The sequence below is a fragment of the Syngnathus leptorhynchus genome, chromosome 15 (genome assembly GCF_054491065.1).
Source record: "Syngnathus leptorhynchus isolate UIUO chromosome 15, UIUO_Slep, whole genome shotgun sequence".
NCBI classification, from domain to species: Eukaryota; Metazoa; Chordata; class Actinopteri; order Syngnathiformes; family Syngnathidae; genus Syngnathus; species Syngnathus leptorhynchus.
In genome coordinates, this window is record NC_141209.1 from 2703230 (window position 1) to 2718896 (window position 15667).

The window sequence follows — 15667 nt, forward strand, 5'->3', positions numbered from 1 at the left end:
CTCCATAAATAACACTGCCGTCAAGATTAACCGGGTCGTTTGGTCGTTTTTTTCTCCGCTACCTTTTTGCTCGGCTTCCTACAACAAAGTAAAAAACAGGTAATACAAATGTGTGAATTTTACCAATATTTGTATTGATATTTTGAGAGTTTCTTTTGAACACCCTGATGAGATTTAATATTAGCTAGCTAGCCTCGGGAGAATGGATGTCATGTGACAGTCAGATGGTTTCGAGCTGCTTCGAAAAAAAAATGCACTTTGACGTATGGATGGATGTCATAAATATTATTGTCGTTATTCATAACTCATTGCCAAATCACAGGTCGGGGAATGTGTCGTTTTTTGGTGCTCCCGGTTGTCCTGGGGTTCTTCGCCGCCCTGGTGAACTCCTTCCCCACACAGGAGCCCGAAAACGGGAAAAACTGGGTGGTGATCGTCGCTGGCTCGTCTTCCTGGTACAATTACAGACATCAGGTAAACGTTTAGAATTTTTTTTTTTTTCTTCAAAATTAGGAAAAAAAAATTCTCTCGGAACTACTAATTATTGTAATTGTCTTTCTTGTCTTTTATCTCTCTAAAAGTTGTTCTTGTTGTGTTTGTGTCCTCTGACCAGGCGGACGCATGCCATGCCTACCAGATTGTGCACAAGAACGGCATCCCGGATGAGCAGATTGTGGTCATGATGATGGACGACTTGGCACACGCTGAAGAGTGAGAATAATACATTTTTCTTCTAAATTTGCATCTTTGTTTTTTATTTCTACCTTGACATCTCTATTCTTCATTTCAACTTCTCAAAACTCATCCTGATGGAATGACAATTGAGTTCTTAATTCCACCACCTCTTCCAAAAAAAGAAATAAAAAGATTGACCAGGCCTTTTATCAGTTGTCTTCCATAGTCCTGCAGTTTTTTTCCAGCACCCTGCAGTCTCTTTCCTGTTTTAAGTGGCAGCGGGGCAAATACAAGAAAAAGGTCAACACTGATAATGGAAACCAAAGTAAAACTCCCCAAATCAAAAGAAAAACGTTTTCAATGAAAATAATCAGCAGATCAGTTTCTCATGTTTTTTAAGTCAAATACATTTTTGAAAGACCTGCAGCTCTTTATCACACACTTCCTCTTTTGTTTCTTTCACGCTCCTCTGTCACGCTTGGAGATATTTTTTAGAGAAATGAAAGTCACCTGGGTTTGTAAATGGAAGGCGAAGGGGAAATTTTTTTTTACCAATTTTGTTGTTGTAATAAATGTTTCTCACTTCCCTCTTGAAGGAATCCTACGCCTGGCATCTTGATCAACAGGCCCAACGGTAGCGACGTTTACAAAGGCGTCCTCAAGGACTACACGTCTCAAGTGAGTGGCAAAATAATAAGTCGACCACCGCACAGTTTCTCACCGAGCGCTGACCACCCAGTTGTGTGCAGGATGTTACTCCGGAAAACTTCCTGGCCGTTCTGAAAGGTGATGCCTCTAACGTTAAAGGAGGCTCTGGGAAAGTCTTAAAGAGGCCAGTGACAACTCTGCAATTTGCTTCTTTTTTTTTTTTTTGTCAGATTACCACATCAATGTCTTCATCTTTTTGTCCCCACAGCGGTCCCAACGATCACGTCTTTGTTTACTTCACTGACCACGGAGCGCCTGGAATTATTGCTTTCCCTGATGGAGAGGTTGGCAGCCTTATTTTCAATAGATTCTCTGCCTATATATAATAATCTGATCATGAATACATCTACTTATCAGGATTTTTTTATTGCAAATTATACTTGCTCACTCGTCTCTTTTTGTCAGTTGCATGTCAAAGACCTCCAAGACACCATCCAGTACATGCACGACAATAAGAAGTACAAGAAGGTATGTAACATCGCTGGCTGACTAATATTGCATCCTTCTCATCGTTGTCAACAGTCATCTTCATCTGTTTTTGATGCGCTTTATATCAGATGGTGTTCTACATCGAAGCCTGCGAGTCAGGGTCAATGATGAAAGATCTGCCCGACGACATTGACGGTGAGTTGATCAAACCCTCCCAAACAAATTGCAAATATTTTTAAAAAAAAATTGTTTTTTGTTTTTTTTAGTTTATGCAACCACAGCCGCCAACTCCCACGAGTCCTCCTACGCTTGCTACTATGACTCAGAACGTGACACTTACCTGGGAGATTGGTACAGTGTCAACTGGATGGAAGATTCTGATGCGGTATGGTAAATGTTTTGTTTTTTTTTCTTTTTCAAAATTCTTTTAAAATGTAAAAAGTAAAAAAAAAAACAATTTTTTCCATGTCTGTCATGACAAGAGTCATACATTGTCATAAATAAATACTCGACTTTCATTTTTGCTATTTCCGTAACGCTGCAGGAGGACCTGTCCAAGGAAACGCTGTCGAAACAGTTCCGAATCGTCAAGAGTCACACCAACACCAGCCACGTGCAGCAGTTTGGAAACAAAGTGAGACCCCACACAAACAACACCTTCGTTATGACCATGTTTTTGCATCATATTCACGTCTGCTTGTCAGACTCTGGCCCACATGAAGGTGGCGGCCTTCCAGGGGACACGCAAGAGCGGCACCCCCGGCCCGTTGCCTCCCGTGAGCGAACTGGACCTGACGCCGAGTCCCGATGTTCCCCTGGCCATCCTCAAGAGGAAGCTGATGGCCTCCAATGACATTAGCGTGGCCCGGAGCGTTCTCTCAGAAATCAACACACACTTCAAGGTCAACCACGCGTTGCACAGCTGTCAATCAAACCCTGTTTGGCAAAGATAAATTAGCTACGTGTGTTTGTTTTCATCCGTGAGTAGGTGAGGGAGATGCTGGCGACGACCATGTATCAAATCGCCGAGAGAGTGACGGGCGATCGTTCCGAAGCCGAGGAGGTGGTCAACGAGAGGCGGGACCTGACCCAGCACCAATGCTACCGGACCGCCGTGGACCACTACAAACGCAACTGCTACAACTGGAACAAAGCCAAGGTATGTATGTACGACCGCACCTGTACAAAAGACTTTTCTGTGTATTGACATCTCGAGATATTTTTGGACCTAACTTCCCCGTCCAGGCTTTTATGTTCATTTCTCACTTCTGTAATGGTTTTGTGTTTCCAGTATGAATATGCACTGAGACATTTATATGCTCTGGTTAACATGTGCGAGAGAGGCTACGCCGCTGACAGGTAGCTGACATTTGTATTCAAATATAGTTTTATTTTTTCAAATACAAGTAATGGTGCAAAGAGAAGCGGGCTTCTCATGTTTTTTGTGTTTGTGTCTGTGCGCAGCATCCAGGTGGCCATGGACTCTGTGTGCCACATCAGCGAATGAACAAAAGTCCTCAAAATATGAACGCTGCTTGGTTATTGGTTTTTATGAACAATTTATTAACAATTTTGATGTTTTTGATTTAAGATGAATTGCACTTTTGAAAGGTTTTTGAATGACTTTTTAATGATTGTGTGCTTTGGCTTTTATTTGTGGAAATGCGTTTTGCTATCAGCTTTATTGGTGTGACAATGAATGTTTACTGACGCTCCAATAAAATGGTGAAAGACCAAAAACGAAAATCAAATGTATGTCTTGTCTTTTATATCACTTTATTTTTATTATTCTCTGATAGGCTACTTCAGAGATATGAATGAAAACTAATGTTAATTGTTGTAGCAGTGTTTTGCAGTACTTTTTACCGATGCGTCTAAATCACAGTGAAGCACTGCCCTCTGGCGGTGAACAGTAGACGTACAATTATCATCGCAACAATTCGAGTTAAGTTCAGTCGACATTATTTTAGGGGGTAACGTCATCCGTAGCTTTGTCTATTATTTTGCTTTATATGTGGTGGGTACCTTAGTGCCAGGCCTCTCACCCAGCAGGCCTATAGTCACAGTATTGTATAATTTTGAATAATTTTAGCAAGGCGCGCATCACTCCTATGTTCACGTTTTAGTCAGGCACTGACACGGCTACCCAATGCATCTATCATAACCCCGCCCACTTGATAAATACGTAAGATAAAAGGACCGCTTCCTTTCGCTAGACACAAACATTCCGCTGTGTTCACTTTAGTGAACTCCATAAAAACCAAAACAAAATCGAATAACATACTAGCGAACTTGTCCCAAACTTCTCCGAGAGACTTTTGTCCTGCTCACCGGACGAGCTAGGCAGCTGTCGTGCTAGCTGCTCAATTTGGGATTTAACTTTGAAGTTCTACTTTTGTGTGCTAATAGCAAACCTCATTATGGGATCCCGAGCGTCTACGTTACTCCGCGAGGAAGAAATTGAAGAAATCAAGAAAGAAACGGGCTGTAAGTTATTACTGTTATCATTTTGACTATTATTTGCGTATGGATACGTATGAACGGAATAGAGGAATGTGTACTATTTCCTTAAAGGAATCATCATGGTTTCCAGTAGGCCGTCATAACACTTGCATTTATGACTTTTATATTGATCAATGACGTCACATACTTCAGCACAACTTGAGCTAGCAGACCTATTTTTTTTTTTCTAAAGACAACTCAGCCAAACATTTTATGATGACTATTATACATGATGTCATCAAAGCATTGTCCATTGGTGTCTGTCCTTCTTCCCAGTCTCGCACAGCCAGATCACTCGACTGTACAGCCGCTTCACCAGCCTGGATAAAGGGGAGAACGGCACCCTCAGGTGAGACACTTGGAACATTTTTCCCCAGTTAATCACAAACTAAAATTTCATCTTTAGACAGGAAAAAGCCAGTTATAGTTGAGCGGGTGTTTAATGATTACATGTGCCGTCTTCCCACACTTAAATCCAATGTTGTGTGTGTAAGGTTTTGGTATTTACACTCAACAAGTTTTGGTTTTTCCTATCCCTGCTTAGTCACGGTGGCCGTCAAGGTGACTCGTGTCTTATTTGTCTTATTATGAGTGTCAATATCACCATAAAGTGCTTTTTTGCCCATCCCTGATTAGTTGTGGTCATAATGAAAATGTACCCCGCACTCTTTTTTGATGACGAGGCTATTTTTCCATCTAATATCATCAAATCCGTTTCACGTCTCTACGTGCACAGTCGAGAAGACTTCCAGAGGATTCCTGAGTTGGCCATCAATCCTTTGGGTGACCGCATTATCAACGCTTTCTTCCCGGAAGGGTGAGGCTTTTATTTTGAAATGTGTCATTTCCTGTCGCTGATGTTGTTGTTGTTTTTTTATTTATCCGTCTGGTCAGAGAGGACCAGGTGAACTTCCGAGGCTTCATGCGCACGCTGGCCCACTTCCGGCCCATCGAGGACAGCGAGAAGAACAAGTACGCCCCTGGCGAGCCGCTCAACAGCAGAACCAACAAGCTGCTGTGTAAGTGTGGAGGGGGGCTTCTTGCAAAAATGACAAGCATCACTCATTGCTCCTTTTGTGGCTTCCGCTCAGTTGCTTTTCGTCTTTACGACCTGGACAGAGACAACAATATCTCGCGGGATGAGCTGCTCCAGGTGAGTGTACAAATGTTAGCATCAAAAAATGTCATCATTCTCGGTCCCGCCGAGTAAAAAAACAAGGCTGTAAGCCTGCACCAAAACCAAGCAGGAAGTTTCCACACGAGCACGACTGTGGTTTTAACTCGGTCTCTTCCTTGTGCGCCAACGTCACCGTGTTTATCCGAGGAAACCAAAGGCTGTGACGTAACAGCGGTGAGGGAACTTTGGCCCTCAGTTGGTACAAGTTAGCTACAAGGTGATGACAGGCGTGATGTTTGCTTTTCTTCCTCACGTTCGTGCTTTTGACAGGTGTTAAGGATGATGGTGGGTGTGAACATCTCAAACGAACAGCTCGGGAGCATCGCCGACAGAACCATCCAGGAGGCCGACACAAACGGAGACGGCTCCATTTCCTTCAACGAGTTCATCAAGGCAAGTTCTCCAAATGCATTGATGAGCGAATGATATTTTATGATTGCATGACTATCTTATTTAATCCACACTTCTTTTTTTATTAAAAAAAAAAAATCATGTTTTGTGTATGTGCCAGGTGCTGGAGAAGGTGGATGTGGAACAGAAAATGAGCATCCGCTTCCTGCACTGATGACCTCTCTCTCTCTCATCATCACGTCCGGACATGTAGTTTGATTCCGTTTCCTCCGTCAGTGTCAAAAGTAGGCGACTGTGGTCCTCGCCTCTCGTAGAAACCCGCATGTGCCTTGATTTTTTTTTCATTTTTTGTCTGTCTGTTGTTCTTTTGATTTCTCAAACATGCAAATTTCTTTTGTCCCACTGGTGAACGCTGCCTAATTTTCAAGTGTGAGGACCACAGTCGCTGCAGCTGTTCGCACTCAATTCAGAGTACTAAAGGTGTGTGTGTGTGTGTGTGTGTGTGTGTATGTTGAATGCAGAAGACAAATGATGACATTTTTACAAGTCGCAATGCAGCATTTCATCACCTCCTTGTTGTGGTGCAAGGTTGTCACTGGATTATCAAATGTGGACCAGCTGAGGTAACGTGCTATGTATTTTTATTTAAAGTCGTTTTTGGATTAGAACTAGTACGCATGATCGTGATGCGCAGCATTTGGCTAATTGTTCTACTAAAATAAAAATTGTCCTTTTTGCGTAGAGGCTATTATGATAAAAATAGTGAATAGTTCAAAAGCCTAGTGTGTTACGGGGGAATCGAAGCAGGAAGAAAATATTAATCTGATAGGTTATTACAGCTGATATAAATTTATTTGTGCAATAAAATGAGGTGCCATATTTGGACTGCTATTTTTTTTGTGCTGTTTGAGTGCGTTAATATTTAATAATATCAAAGTTTGCATCGTAAAATGCAAAACACCCGCATCTTAATTTTAGTGAAGTCATCCACTTGTTTCTATGCCAAGAAGACTGAGTGATGAAGCAATGCATCAGGTGGAACAGGAAGCCAGACATTTGACAAATGTTATCTGAGGTGGTTGGAAAAACAATCACAACTCAGGCGACATCTGATAATAAACATACAATTGTTAATAAAACAGAAATAAAAAAGTTCTGCCTACACTTACATCATATCGTTAAATATAAGTTTTAAAAAGAGTAAAAGAGCCGTTTAATATTATTTTTATTCTAAAACAAAAATACAACGACGTGTATTTTCGTTTTGGATACCCTGAATTTGACCATAAGATCGCAAAAGTGTACCGTATGTCGCCCTCTGTTGGTCAGGATGAGAAATGCTCCCTTTGATAAATTCCAGAAATCCAAAACAACACATCATATCGTTAATTTGACAAATGTTAGCTGAGGTGGTTGGAAAAACAATCACAACTCAGGCGACATTTGATAATAAACATACAATTTTGGGGTGAAAAACAGGAATAAAAAAGTAATGTAAAAAATAAAAATTAAGATGAGCCTACACTTACATCATATTGTTAAATATAAGTTCTAAAAAGGGTAATAGAGCCGTTTAATATTATTTTTATTCTAAAACAAAAATAGAATATATTGCGAGAAACAAAAACACAACGACGCGTATTTTCGTTTTGGATACCCTGAATTTGACCATAAGATCGCAAAAGTGTACCGTATGTCGCCCTCTGTTGGTCAGGATGAGAAATGCTCCCTTTGATAAATTCCGGAAATCCAAAACAACACATCATATCGTTAATTTGACAAATGTTAGCTGAGGTGGTTGGAAAAACAATCACAACTCAGGCGACATTTGATAATAAACATACAATTTTGGGGTGAAAAACAGGAATAAAAAAGTAATGTAAAAAATAAAAATTAAGATGAGCTTACACTTACATCATATTGTTAAATATAAGTTTTAAAAAGAGTAATAGAGCCGTTTAATATTATTTTTATTCTAAAACAAAAATAGAATATATTGCGAGAAACAAAAATACAACGACGCGTATTTTCGTTTTGGATACCCTGAATTTGACCATAAGATCGCAAAAGTGTACCGTATGTCGCCCTCTGTTGGTCAGGATGAGAAATGCTCCCTATGATAAATTCCGGAAATCCAAAACAACACAACATATCGTTAATTTGACAAATGTTAGTTGAGGTGGTTGGAAAAACAATCACAACTCAGGCGACATCTGATAATAAACATACAATTTGGGGGGGGGAAAACAGGAATAAAAAAGTAATGTGAAGAAAAAAAAATTAAGATGAGCCTACACTTACATCATATCGTTAAATATAAGTTTTAAAAAGAGTAATAGAGCCGTTTAATATTATTTTTATTCTAAAACAAAAATAGAATATATTGCGAGAAACAAAAATACAACGACGCGTATTTTCGTTTTGGATACCCTGAATTTGACCATAAGATCGCAAAAGTGTACCGTATGTCGCCCTCTGTTGGTCAGGATGAGAAATGCTCCCTTTGATAAATTCCGAAAATCCACAACACATCATATCGCTCATGAACATTTATGTTAAAAATTATCTGGTGTTTTATTTATTGTTTTTATTTTTTGGGGGCATGAAAACATAAAAATCTGACATTTGGTTAACTGCTTTATATGACAATATGTGTTTTACGTTGTCTAATAGGTGTTGGTGCCCCCCCCCCCCTCAAATACACATTCTTGACACGTACAAAAAATGCATAAAGTTAATAGGTACACCTGAAAATGGCGGTGTACCTTTATCTAAACTTCTGCAGACTTTGAGCTTAAAGTTTGCATCGTGTAAGACTGCGGTTCATGCTTTATGAAGTGGTTCATGTAATGATGCCAAGCTACCGCAAGATGGCAGTGTCCCCATTCACTCGTATGTAACCCAGCGGAAAATGAACATGTCCATTTTTCCTTTTCGACCAGACGTCCTCTATGTACAATACAGTACCTAATAAAAAAGCCGAATTTGGCAACTTGCACAAAAGACACTCCCACATCATGCATACGACATGAGATTCAAGAGTTTTTATTCGCCATGTTTGAGGAATTTAACTTCGATACATCAGCCTCTGTTCAACATTTAGATGACTAACAATACTCAGGAGTTGTAATGATATGAGGTTGAAGTCATATGAACTGAAAAAAGAACGAATCACTTTAGGAAGTGATTCGTTCGTTCACTGAAAACATTATGTTCTTTTGAACGAATCGTTCACTCACGAGCCAACACTACTGGGAACGACTGAAAATGGCGTAGCTTACCCGGTCGGTCAGACGCTGGGAGGTGATGGGGAGGGGACGACGCTTTTTTTTTTTTTTTTTGTCCCCTTACCTCTCCTGCCCCATACAGAGTGCAAGGTTTTGTGCTATATCAATATTTCCTCGACGTATTTTAGCAGAGAAATTGAGAAGTGGCCAGGCAGAATTGCTCGTGTCACCATCAATACGAAGAAGTGGACCAGCCATTGTTAAGCATCCCAACATCTCTGCAGCATCCTCATCACCAGGAGCACACCAAGGTCAGACAATTTTTCAATTTATTGTACTTCTCATGATTATCCTCCAATGCAGTAAAGCATCTAGTTGTCTTTTTATCACATGCATTTTATATTTCTCCCGAGCCAAATAACCTTACATATCTGTACTGTTCATTTTCCATGCAGACACAGTTGGTCGATTTATGTATCAAATTTGTGGACTACAGATCTTTTTAAAACACCATCATACGATTATTACAGATATATATATACGTGCACACACGGCAAATACAAAGACAATAATGATGCTGTTAAATTTCAGTATGGATGCATTGAAGAACACATCTGAGCCACAACGGAGGGACTTCATGTGGACCACCGTGTTATCAAACAATCACATTTACGCTCGAGTGGGATGATGAAGTTTCTTTGAAGGACCTGATTGGGGGGTAGGAGGGGTGTTCCCTTCTCCACCCTCCACTATCTTTTTGTGACATGTCTGTCCAGGTTTTGGAATGAGCCTTTGGACTGACATGGAGCTATTGTATTTTTTACGTTCATTGTTATTTTTTATTTTATTTTTTTTAAATGATAGAAGTTTCACCAGTGGACATCAATCTGGTTATGTTGTCATCGTTAGATGTGAATGATGTATATGCACAGTCCACTATATTAGAACAAGAGTGAGATTTTTTTTGTCAAGTGCAGAACTGAAAAGAAAAAAACAATGTAGATGAATACTGGTCTAAATCATCCGTCCCGATAGCACATTGAATAAGACACATAAAACTGTAGCAAGCGTGAGTCTCATCTTTTTTGCTACCTCAGCGTTTTTAGAGTGAGTGGCGGGTTCAGTTCATTTCGACACATCCTAAATTATATGAAACATTTTCTCGTAAGGGCAAAAAAAAGAAATCTTTTGTGAAGGCTTTTAAATGTCATCACTTGAAGTGAAATAATTCTTTGCTCAATTTTTTTTAATGCAATTAAATAGCACATTCATTAGGATCATTTTAAAATAATCATTTTAATAATTACATAAAATCCATAAATCATCAAAAATGAAAAGCACATTTTGAGTTGGATTTATTTAATATATTATTCTAATTCTATGACAGTATATCCCATAAAACATATTAATTTTAGTATAAATACTTAAAACATGTTTGTCCTTCATTTTGCATAAGAGGACACCTTTGATCGGGCAATGTGCAATATTGCATCCAAACATGTTACCTTGTTGACTGATGCTGTGTATTATATATTATGAAAAGAACAAAAAACAAGTGACACGTTGTTTGAAAAGCAACAAAATCACCAACGTCTTCCATTCGAAATTTGTATAGTCTCATTTAGACGCTCATACTTAACTTCATATATAGTCATCGTATAATGCATGATGCCTGCTTTAATACAACACAGATGAATAATCTCCCCAAAATAAAATATACAAAAAAGCTTTTTCAGATGCATGATTCAACTTTTTTTTTTTAAATGCACTCGAAAACCAAATAATTCAACTAATAGCACTCAACTAAAAGATGAGATTGAAGTGATTTTGAATGGATCTTCCAGCCCTTTAGTGTTGTACGTGCATTACGTGTAATCCAGAAAATTGTATTATTAGGATTAGATTAGCAGTAATAAATGCATGACTTGTGGGGTTGGTGTGGGGCGCTATAGAGCTTTGTTTTGAAAATGGATTCTGCTGGTCATCAATTGATTGATTTTTCTTGATCAATACCCAAAATTGACTTAACTGTAGGATACTTGTAGCATTTTTTTACACGCTGAAAGTCCAAATGTGTTTTCATAGCACTACTTGCACTGTCAACCACCATATCCAGTTTATGTATATTTCTTAACCCTTCCTTTTTGGGGACTTATGACATCATGTTGAAATTCAGTAGGGACTTAAAAAAAAAAAAAAAAAACGACAATGCATGTTTTTTTTTTTCCTCTGACATGTTTGTAATGCATGCAATAAACCACAAGTGTGTCATTTGACTGCGCGTGAAGGGGAATGTGTTAGTACAGTAGCAAGCATGTTGTAGCATTCCCAAATGGAAAAAATGCTTACTTTGTTCACAGAGGTGTACGACCTATGCACTCCGCAGCTAAGAGGAGGAATATGGGCATGTTTATTATTATTATTGTTGTGCAACGGTTTTGTATAACTAACAAAATGTATTTCTCAAACACAGCAATAGCAATGACGATGATAATAAAATGCAGCATGGTGCCAATGACAAGACCTGGTGAGTGTGTGTATGCTTTATTGTGACGATTTTTTTATTTTATATATAAATGGGAGTCAGGGAGTAGTTGTTGCTTGCAAATAGCTGTTTAATGAAAAAAAAATTGTTATCTGGCCATAAGATACAGTAAGATCATCAAAACAAAAAATGATAATATTAAACAGTGGCATCACTTGTAAGACTTGCAGATGATGCGCTTTCATCCAGCAGGCGTCTTTTCAAGTCTTCAAAGTGCATTTCTAATTGTTGTCTCACCTGCAACCCAATGTTTATCTTTTTTTTCGCCCCCTACATAAGAATGAACGCCGCCTTTATTGACATCTTACCTCCATGACGCTTTCCATCAGAGACTTCATCTCAAAGGACATGGCCGACGCTTTCACCATAGAGCGGCTGTCTAACACATAACTGGAACAGGAAGTCACCATCTTAACGTTTGCGGACGTACGCATAATGGGGTGACGCTTTAGCAACCGTTACTGACCATTTGATGAGCCCCTTTTGGAGGAGGAAGAGGGAGCGCACCGCGGCCAGACTCGGCGGCGCCGCATGCACCACCTTGCCCACCGTGCAGCCGCATTTTCCGCATGTCAGGGAGCTGAAGATGCTGCAGGGGGTGGAAGAATGAAGGTTGGAATTTGCAAGGCTCACAAAGAATAACCCAACAACTTCATCCTTTGTCTTCCTCACCAGTTAGCCAATTCTCCTTTATGTCCACACTCCATTTCACGACCCACTTCCACACAACTGGTGACTCCTGCACACAAACAGGACAAATATTATGATACATTCCGGGCGCCGCTTTATGAAGTTGTGTAGAACTTACTGCAGCATAAGATGAAACCCAAACATGTGAGCTCCCCGCATACAGACAAGGAGTCTCCCAACACAGTGTTGCACTGCTTGCAGTGAAAGGTTGCCGATTGTCCTGGTCCTAACAGCTTGACACCGCTGTCTTCGCGTTCCAGGAGCATGGTCTCGTTAAACTCCATGTTGGCGTGTCTTTTTGTAGAAGCAGAAAAAGCGTACAGCCGGTCGCAATGGATTAGAAACCAAAACAAAATGAAATATTGTTTTTCCAGGTGAAGTGTAACTCTTCATTCAGAATAATGGCGCTTTTCTTGAACACGGAAGTCGGAGCATACAAGTGTTCTCTGATTGGCTGAAGGCGTCCGACTGTTGACATCTGCTATTGGACAAAAGCATTCTGAGCACAAATCACAGCCAATCAAACGCGCCTTTAGTGAGTGTGTGTTTTTGAGTGGGTGTGTACGTACCTGCCTGCAGCATGTGGGTGTGTGTAGTGTGTGTGGGTGTGTACGTATCTGCGTGTAGATATAAAGAGTGAGCACACATGTTGATTCAAGAGTGCAACAGGCAGGAACAGGCACCAGAGCAATGGATACAGAGCAAAAAATGACAATCCTCCGAGAGGGTTTCCTGGTGAAAAGGGTGTGTTTTGATGCAGAGTTGTCACGCGTGCGTGGAATGTTCTCTTCATTTGTGTTTTCTTCCAGGGTCATCTCGTGCACAACTGGAAGGCGCGCTGGTTCGTGCTGACGCCGGACAAGCTGATATATTACAAGTATGAAGGCGGGAGAAGAGATTCATGTCAGCGAGGCAAAATCATGCTGAATGATTGCGTCATTACTTGCCCCTTCCTTGAGTACGACAATCGACCTGTAAGTTTTTGTTCTTGAAAATGACAGTTTTGTTGTCTCACTGCTATATGATGACCATATTGATGACCGCATTTGAACTTGGCCTTTAATATGATATCACAAAGAAAAATATGTTGCAAAATGATACCACAATCATAATTGTGGGTTGTGATAAACATTTGAATTATATTTCATAGGTTGCAAGCATTGCTTTTCAGATTTGATTGTCTTTTTTTTTTGTTTTTATCAATACGTGATATCATATTATTACTTCCTCTCCGTCGAGCCAGCTGACTGGATGCTGAGTCAGCGTCTCCGCTGGAGTCATTCTGATGAGCTCACTCTGATGAGCTCACTTTTCATCTCGTCAAAGGGAATATTTCAAAGTTCAGCGTAGGAGGTTATACTTCACTGGAATCAGAGTTTGTATCAATAATGAGTCATGTCGTGCCAAAGTCTAATAGGCAGGCATTCTTGTTTTCCTCTCTTGTAGATTATTTTCTAGTAATTTTGACCATATTATGAGTCATAGTAACTGCCCACTCACATTATAATCATGCTGCCTTTTCTAGTTGGTGTTCCGGCTTCAAACCAAGAACTGCGTGGATCACTTTCTGGAGGCGTGTTCACGGGAGGAGCGAGACGAATGGGCCGGCGACATCGCCGCAGCGGCGGACAAGTTGGACTCTGGAGAGGACGAGGACGACGATGGGTCACCTAGCGTCAGCCCGTCCACGCCAGGAGGCTCGCAGCCGCACAATATCAATCTAAGGTGAACATTGAGCTGCTTTAAAGTGCCTAATAACAGTCTGTTACATTCAAAGATGTTTTATTGTGTTGTAGCAAAGTGCTGGAGGCCATGTATGACGTTCACAGCGGAATCAACATGACCAACCACGTGGAGCAAGGACGCGTGTACACCAACTGCTTCTCAGGTCCTTCAAAGTGGTCCATTTTTTTTTTTTTTTTATAGATCATTTAAAGTGTTGAGTATCAAGTTGATTCCTGCGCAGGCTCCGCGGTGGTGGACTGGCTGGTGTTCACGCAGCTGGCGCTGACTCGAACAGAAGCGGCGACGCTGGCGTCGGCTCTTCTGGAAGAGGGCTTCCTCCGCACTATCGGGCTGCGGAGCGTGGAGGCGCTGCGCAAAGCTGGCCTCAGCGAGCTCTTCATGGACGACTCCACGGCGCTTTACAGCTTTGTGAGTAGCGAGTTTCTTCTTAGCTTCATATCAGATGCTTTGCAAATCCATTTTCAATCGTCAGTCAGACAGCTTGAAGAAGCGAGGCTGCGTGAAGGCCGAGACTACGCTGTCCGCAGTGGAGCTGAGCGGTCATGTGATCAAGAGAGGCTACCTGCTCAAACAAGTAAAGCAAAACAAAAAAACAACATATTTTACATCGTCAATGTCGTTTTGAGCCGACGTGTCCTCGCGCAGGGCCACAGGAGGAAAAACTGGAAGATTCGACTCTTTGTGCTCCGCTCGGAACCTTCTTTCCTCCACTACTACGACCCCACCAAGGTACAAAATGAAACATTGCGTGTTACGTAATGCGTAATACACACACTGAGTCAATCTGTGAGCCACGTCCTGTCTGTTTTCAGGATGACATTCGCCCCGTTGGAGGTTTCCCACTGCGAGGCTCGCTGGTGTCCTCGCTGGACGACAATGGCGTTCCTTCCGGTAGGACTCGCTCATAGTCATGGATTTTTTTTGATATAGAGAAAAAAAAAATGATATCAAACAAATGGCCAGATGCCCCAATGCATTTGTTGACTCTAATCTTGAGTGGCGTCCCTCAGGGCGGCTTCTGAAGCCCACCAATTTTTTTTTTTATAAAAATTAATGCATCCTTTATGCATAAGCATATTGAAACCTTGATGTAGTATGTACGAAAAATATTGAAATGTAATGATACCAAGTTCAAAATAATAGCAACAGCTCTCCATATGATCCAGAAAACTGTACATCAGGATTATGTTTAGGTATTTTTTTGTCTTCTGGTTTCCCTTTCCAGGTGTGAAGGGTAACATCCAAGGCAACCTATTCAAAATCATCACTCAGTCAGACACACATTACTTCATCCAGGCTCCTAGTCACCAAGAGAAGATGGAATGGATTGACGCCATACGGGAGCACACGTAGCCCAACGTCTCCCGCCCGCCCGTCATGTGTTGTCACGTAGCTCATATCAAAAGCTGCTTAGCGTTTGTATACTTTAAAGTGTCTATTTGTTGATAAAATGCTTCTATTTAAGGATTAAATGTATTCCTAAACTGGGAATGGTTATTCAAACGTGATTAAGGGATTAAACCTGATATATTTACTTGCGTTTGTTGCTGAGCAAAGATCCGAGACGAGTTGGATCACGTCTGGCGCTTTTGCCCTCGCAAGCTCACTACGGTCTTA

General features: G+C 40.7%; 4 protein-coding genes and 1 long non-coding RNA gene across 6 annotated transcripts; 4 read left to right on the top strand and 1 right to left on the bottom strand.

Moving 5' to 3' along the window:
• The first annotated feature begins 3 nt into the window (after nt 1-3).
• Nucleotides 4-3552, top strand: lgmn (legumain). Its single transcript, XM_085931787.1, has 14 exons — nt 4-99; nt 323-474; nt 614-711; nt 1272-1353; nt 1425-1507; nt 1592-1667; nt 1789-1851; nt 1941-2007; nt 2079-2197; nt 2357-2446; nt 2517-2714; nt 2801-2971; nt 3104-3171; nt 3277-3552. The coding sequence occupies exons 2-14, from the start codon at nt 331-333 to the stop codon at nt 3317-3319; spliced, it is 1302 nt and encodes a 433-aa protein (XP_085787913.1). The 5' UTR covers nt 4-99; nt 323-330; the 3' UTR covers nt 3320-3552.
• Nucleotides 3553-3995: 443 nt separating this feature from the next.
• On the top strand, nt 3996-6721 carry chp1 (calcineurin-like EF-hand protein 1). The gene is made up of 7 exons (XM_085932709.1): nt 3996-4299; nt 4591-4663; nt 5051-5131; nt 5209-5333; nt 5406-5467; nt 5762-5884; nt 6003-6721. The coding sequence occupies exons 1-7, from the start codon at nt 4233-4235 to the stop codon at nt 6054-6056; spliced, it is 585 nt and encodes a 194-aa protein (XP_085788835.1). The 5' UTR covers nt 3996-4232; the 3' UTR covers nt 6057-6721.
• Nucleotides 6722-9174: 2453 nt separating this feature from the next.
• LOC147045080 (uncharacterized) lies at nt 9175-10066 on the top strand. Its single transcript, XR_015068372.1, has 2 exons — nt 9175-9380; nt 9661-10066. It is a non-coding gene; the product is annotated as an uncharacterized LOC147045080 (long non-coding RNA).
• A 367-nt stretch (nt 10067-10433) lies between these two features.
• On the bottom strand, nt 10434-12684 carry oip5 (opa interacting protein 5). Its single transcript, XM_085932670.1, has 5 exons — nt 12423-12684; nt 12287-12353; nt 12081-12203; nt 11923-12004; nt 10434-11851 (listed from the first exon to the last, which is right to left on the bottom strand). Exons 1-5 carry the CDS (start codon nt 12586-12588, stop codon nt 11753-11755), a joined length of 537 nt encoding a protein of 178 aa, XP_085788796.1. The 5' UTR covers nt 12589-12684; the 3' UTR covers nt 10434-11752.
• A 146-nt stretch (nt 12685-12830) lies between these two features.
• Nucleotides 12831-15541, top strand: plek2 (pleckstrin 2). 2 transcript variants are annotated; one of them, XR_015068371.1, is made up of 9 exons: nt 12831-13048; nt 13114-13278; nt 13830-14029; nt 14101-14192; nt 14271-14458; nt 14523-14624; nt 14704-14779; nt 14863-14941; nt 15276-15344. XR_015068371.1 is itself a non-coding variant. In XM_085932669.1 (9 exons), exons 1-9 carry the CDS (start codon nt 12995-12997, stop codon nt 15401-15403), a joined length of 1092 nt encoding a protein of 363 aa, XP_085788795.1. In that variant the 5' UTR covers nt 12849-12994; the 3' UTR covers nt 15404-15541. The 2 variants fall into 2 exon arrangements, 1 of the variants encoding a protein (XP_085788795.1); XM_085932669.1 differs by having other exon boundaries at nt 12849-13048; nt 14696-14779; nt 15276-15541.
• Nucleotides 15542-15667: the final 126 nt, after the last annotated feature.

Bases quoted from the DNA above. Each gene is read 5' to 3' on its own strand.
- plek2 (XM_085932669.1), top strand. From the start codon at position 12,995: ATGGATACAGAGCAAAAAATGACAATCCTCCGAGAGGGTTTCCTGGTG. The intron at 13,049-13,113 runs GTGTGTTTTGAT...GTTTTCTTCCAG, and splicing joins AGGGTTTCCTGGTGAAAAGG to GGTCATCTCGTGCACAACTG. The intron at 14,625-14,695 runs GTAAAGCAAAAC...GTCCTCGCGCAG, and splicing joins GAGGCTACCTGCTCAAACAA to GGCCACAGGAGGAAAAACTG.
- chp1 (XM_085932709.1), top strand. From the start codon at position 4,233: ATGGGATCCCGAGCGTCTACGTTACTCCGCGAGGAAGAAATTGAAGAA. The intron at 4,300-4,590 runs GTAAGTTATTAC...CCTTCTTCCCAG, and splicing joins AATCAAGAAAGAAACGGGCT to TCTCGCACAGCCAGATCACT. The intron at 5,468-5,761 runs GTGAGTGTACAA...TGCTTTTGACAG, and splicing joins CGCGGGATGAGCTGCTCCAG to GTGTTAAGGATGATGGTGGG.
- lgmn (XM_085931787.1), top strand. From the start codon at position 331: ATGTGTCGTTTTTTGGTGCTCCCGGTTGTCCTGGGGTTCTTCGCCGCC. The intron at 1,354-1,424 runs GTGAGTGGCAAA...AGTTGTGTGCAG, and splicing joins TCAAGGACTACACGTCTCAA to GATGTTACTCCGGAAAACTT. The intron at 1,508-1,591 runs GCCAGTGACAAC...TTGTCCCCACAG, and splicing joins TCTGGGAAAGTCTTAAAGAG to CGGTCCCAACGATCACGTCT.
- oip5 (XM_085932670.1), bottom strand. From the start codon at position 12,588: ATGGAGTTTAACGAGACCATGCTCCTGGAACGCGAAGACAGCGGTGTC. The intron at 12,354-12,422 runs GTAAGTTCTACA...GTTTGTGTGCAG, and splicing joins GGGTTTCATCTTATGCTGCA to GAGTCACCAGTTGTGTGGAA. The intron at 12,204-12,286 runs GTGAGGAAGACA...CACCCCCTGCAG, and splicing joins AAAGGAGAATTGGCTAACTG to CATCTTCAGCTCCCTGACAT.